This window comes from Aplysia californica, unplaced genomic scaffold (assembly GCF_000002075.1).
Source record: "Aplysia californica isolate F4 #8 unplaced genomic scaffold, AplCal3.0 scaffold00810, whole genome shotgun sequence".
Classification (NCBI taxonomy): Eukaryota; Metazoa; Mollusca; class Gastropoda; order Aplysiida; family Aplysiidae; genus Aplysia; species Aplysia californica.
In genome coordinates, this window is record NW_004798080.1 from 239,933 (window position 1) to 245,056 (window position 5,124).

The 5,124-nt window shown below is 39.0% G+C and overlaps 1 protein-coding gene across 7 annotated transcripts in view; it reads right to left on the reverse strand.

Moving 5' to 3' along the window:
• LOC101861240 (synaptotagmin-like protein 5) overlaps window positions 1–5,124 on the reverse strand; it is a 99,754-nt gene that overhangs the window by 1,491 nt on the left and 93,139 nt on the right. For all 7 annotated transcript variants that reach the window (XM_035972718.1, XM_005109738.3, XM_035972715.1 and 4 more), the window contains 5 exons: window positions 4,102–4,286; window positions 3,518–3,620; window positions 2,874–3,035; window positions 1,945–2,189; window positions 171–379 (listed from right to left, as the gene is read on the reverse strand). In XM_035972718.1, the coding sequence (XP_035828611.1) occupies window positions 171–379; window positions 1,945–2,189; window positions 2,874–3,035; window positions 3,518–3,620; window positions 4,102–4,286 (904 nt within the window). The remainder of the gene's footprint in view (window positions 1–170; window positions 380–1,944; window positions 2,190–2,873; window positions 3,036–3,517; window positions 3,621–4,101; window positions 4,287–5,124) is intronic.

Sequence of the window (5,124 nt, forward strand, 5' to 3'; positions counted from 1 at the left end):
CCATCCAAGTCTCTCTCTCTCTCTCTCTCTCTCTCTCTCTCTCTCTCTCTCTCTCTCTCTCATGCTCCTTCCCACCTTCTCCACTCAACAGCCTTTCCCTTTCTTCTTTATGCTAATACACCCCCATCCACCCCCCATCAACCCCCCACCCTCCCTTTCCCCTCACTTACCTTCCCCGAGGTTAAGACGCACTCCCCCGAGAAAGTCGTTACTGGAAAGTTTTTCTTGGTCCCAGATGGTGAGCTCCAGGCCGTGGAGGTGCAGTTGATCCTGATCCACACCCTCAAACACCAGCGTGTGAGACCACTTGGGGTTGGTTGTCTTCTTGATCACTGGCGTTTTCTGCTTGCTGCTGTGCCGCTCATCAGGGAGCAGGTAGCTGCAAGAAAGAAAATTAAATGCATGCCGGTATTATTCATCAAAAAGAAATATACATTGGCATTTTAGATACAGAAAAGAAACACACTGGTAATAATATATTGAAAAAGGATACGCTGGTAATATATACAAAAAAAGAAATGTATGTTGCTTTTCTGTATATTACCAGTGTGTGTTTCTTTATGATTTATACAGTGGTGTCCAAAAGAAACTTGAAAATCTAATCACCAAAACATCGTATTAAAGCCTTGTACCGGTACTTTCAACTCATGCAACATACCAATTTAAAGCTAAATAAATCTTGCATCATCAGACACCCATTAATAATTCACCTATGTCAAGAGAAGCTCGAGATATGGTCACTCAAAACTGACCTTAAAAAATCAGGCTTGGCAAAATTGTGAGAAATCAAAGAAACGTAAAAGTGTATTCGCGTGTATTTTGGGGTGCTTCAACATTGGGGGAATGGATATGCATTGAATACCAAACGAAAAGAGAATATTATTGTCTCTGCAATGAACAGCATCTTCATATGATATTTTCAAACAGATTGGAAAACAGAGCAGTTACAAATACCAGACAAAACCTGGACTCAACAATACATGTACTCATTAGTATGATTTTTTTAAAATGTTGGAACTATTGGATTCATGTAGAGCATGAAACCTATTTTTATAACTGTGTTGGTTAGATGTTGGACATAATCATTTGTCAATAAGGAACAGAGGCCATGACACTGCTATGGGTTTGGGTGGTTTGGGGTGGAATGAACTTGAGAATCACCAGATGGCTTGGTTTAGTTGACTACATCATGTATGTGCTGGAACATCATATCTGACCCTATTTTTGTCATGGTGTCATTAATGTAGACATCTCCATGCATAGCAAAAAAAAACATGAATAACATCCTCACAGGGGAGGCAAACCCAAGCTTCTTAGGAACAAGAGCCTAATCACTGTACTAGACGAGGAATGAGGAAGTATAGAAATGCAAACTAGTAATATACAAAGCATACACAAAACAGGACAACAGCTGTATATATTCAAGTATTTCTTGTGACATTCAGCATCACAGTCATACGAAAAGAGGTTTGGTCAGGAAACAGCCCATCTGTTAGCAATATGACTGAGCCTGTGTTAGCCAGCCTTGAAAACTCTCTGAAAACAATCTACCTATAAGACGCCAGTGAGAATGAAACCTGGGACCCTTTTTCCTCTTCTATTCCCGGATACATATTGCATTCTTTTTTATCCTTAATCTTTTCTTCTTTCCTTTCTCAATCAAGTTCACATTGGGGTTTTGCACCATCAACGATCTCACGAAATTTTGGGATAGAAAGGAAGAAGATGATTTTATAGTGTGGTCTCCGTCAACTGGTCATATTTTATCACAAGTAGGTCTGTACATTTCAGATCCACCTATAGCTGATGAAGTCCTTAAGTGTGCTAGGTACAAAGCTTTGGAGATACAAAACCATTTTAATCACTCAGTCCGTCTGTTTGTTTGTTTGTCTGTCTAGCCTCTCTCTCTCTCTCTCTCTCTCTCATATACCACAGCCAACTCACCCTTTACAAAAAGAATTCGACCCAGCTGCAGCCCTCATTGCTGTGAGATTCTGTGCCTCTCTTATGAGGGCATGCACCTCCCCAAGTCCGGCTTGTGATTTAGAATCCTTGTCCTTGGCTTTACTCTTGCGTGAGGATCCAGACTTCTTCTTGTTGCTTGCCTCCATCATGTCCGCTGTGACATACTTGAGAGAGATGAACAAGTCACCTTTGTATGTCATCAGAGATGTGTCTTCTGGAGCAACCTGACAGGGGCACAGGACGAGATTGAGGCTCAGTTTCAAGGATTCCACGACATCCTGCTTATAACAGTTGTTACGGATATCTACATCCCCCCCCCCCACTCCCCCAATTTAGATCATTTAGAAGGAAGGCTTCTTTCACCTTGCCTTTCAGGGTGAGCCTGGGCAGAGAGAGCTGCAACATCCCAGCTGACAGATGGTGATATTTGGTTTTAAAAATATTTTTAAAAGGGTCCTAACATGTGAACTGAACTGATGTGGTAAAGCCATAATCACTACACCACTCAAACCAGTATTCCTTTAATCAAGTTCTATAAGTACAAGGGGGTAGAATGTCAACAAACAACAAGCATGAAGCATGTCATGTCTGCCTTCATGTTATTCCCATTAAATACTTTGTTTGTTTCATAAGGGTCTTGTTTACCTACAAATGTCCACTGGAGAAAAATTCAATACCTGTTTACACTTCAGATTTTTAAATTTTAAAAACTCAGTGACAAGAAAAGAAAAAAAAATGGTTTTTAAATAAACACAAAAAGCAATTAGACACTGAAAGGCATATGGGTCTATGATGTCAGAAAATTCAACACAATGGATGGGGTTTCATAGACATAAACCAATCTAACAGTCATTTTGAACTAAACATCAAACCCTGAGTAGGCCAAACTAGAAAACACTACCACTCACCCTCTCCTGCAGGGTATACCATGTGGGGCTGTTCTCTTCGAACCTGTAATAGTCCATGGGTATGGTCACTTCTCCAAGAAAGTCATTTCGGCCAAACCTGTCATTGTGCCACACCGTTATCCACAAGGAGCGAGACTCCAGCTCAGTCTTGGAGATTGGATACTGGAAACAGGAAGAAGATAATTTACCAACAGCTTCTCTGATCTCTACCGGCCACAAAATTATGATAACCATATAGACCCTCAGAGCATGGTAAAAAATCAATGATTGAACTTTGGTGAACTTATTTTTTAATTTATCAGTACTTTTATTGGTTGACGGACATAAATCTCAAACCAACATACAGAATGTTTCCCAGACTTTTTTTAAGTTAAATGAAAATTTGCTAATTTTTTTGCAGTAGGCTACACTGCATGTTAGGAAAAATTATTGGGCAGTTTTAAGCCCAATTTCAACAAATACCAACTTTCATACAGCAAAAAAAAGTACTCTACTGCAAAAGGAGTATATTACAGTAACAGTCAGTGATATTAGCAAAGTCGCAGTTCTGAGGCTGACAAGCTGCAGACAACATCATTGTTAATGATCACCAGCTGACTTTCATTAGGATTAAACATGCACATTTGAGCACCTGCCTGCCTTACCTTCAGTACTTCATCAAATGTTGGGTTTAGGGTGTGCTTTTTGATTTTGGTTTTTCTTTTGCTCCCTCGAGTTTTGTCTGGTAACAGGTAGGTTTTTACATAGCTGAAAAGGAGGGAAAAAATGTTACAATAAAGCTGGGCACAGCGGTACCTGCTCAACATGGCCATAGTCAGTCATTTTTGCAACAAGTTGGCCTCAAAACCTGCCCATAGCAGTCACTTGCTACAAAAAGTTTTCAGCAAACCTGTCCCCAGACTGTGTGTGTATGTGTTGAATCAATGCAACGAAGCTCTTTTATTGGATAACAATGCTGATGGAAATGAAGAGGAAAGATTACATCAAGACTTCAAATTTTCATCCATCTATTGACTTTGTGAAGTATAGTGAGCGATTGTAACTCAGACTCTGTCCATAGCGACCACTTGTCTATAAAAATACCTTTTCTTTGTGATCTTGAAAAACAGTTCTGAACATAGATGTTCTATACCTGAGAAAAGGAGGGAGAAGTGAGTGAAACAAGGACTAAGCATACATGCTGTACTTTACCACGCCTGTGCCACACAGTTGTAAGAGGCCAACTCACGGATCAGATCTATTGTGCTTGGTGTCAACCGGGGCCAAGTCCCTGCAGGCCTTGATGTGAACACCCATAACCTTGGCCTTGTAGTCGTAACTGAGGTGGAGCTTGATGTCCCCCGTTACTGGGATACGGCCATAGTTAACCTCCCCCGCATTGCTGTACACGCTGTAGATACTCTCACGACTGTCCTACAGGAACATGGGAGTTAACATAGTACTGTAATTAGTGAAAAGTAAAAAGATTTATTCTATGGTGCATCTAAAACAACTGAACTGTCTGTGTCTACAGGTAAACTATCATGGAGAAGCACAAGTTGAATGTACAGAACAATTTCTACCTGCCTAAAATAGTTTATGAAATTCCATATTAATCAACCATAACTAATGTTTGAATCCATACATCTGACAGTGCAGAAGAATTTTTAAAAATCTTTGAACAACAAGCGAATATCAAATTTATACAATTAATTAAATTGTGATTTTTTCTCGTAAATAAAATTATGTTTCCACTTATGCATTCATGATCAAAACCAAAAGTTCAATTTGAAGTAAATGTAAAATCATTATATCAAATAAAACACATTTTAAAAACTGAAGTGTACTAGAATGGAAACAACCTTCACAGTAAATCGGCAAAATTTTTTATTTGAAAAATTGGAAGGCATATAAGTAGTACAAGTACTTGATTTTAAATTTGCTATAAATAAAACATTTCAAAAGATACAGAACAAGAGAAAGAGTATACTAAAAAACACTATCCTTCTAAAATCATAGGGAATAAATGAAAGGTTTGGGGACATAAGAGAAAATTGAATTTGGAAAAAAAAATGAAGCACATTCACCTGCAGGGGAAAAAAAACCCATTGGGAACAAGCAAAAAGTTTAGAATCAAACATGATAGTAAGTTGAAGAGAAATCAGTAAACAAAGCTACAAATTATGTACAGAAACAGCTCTTTCTTTCTCTGTCCGACTGTCTGTCTGTCTGTCTGTCTGTCTGTCTGTCTGTCTGTCTGTCTGTCTGTCTG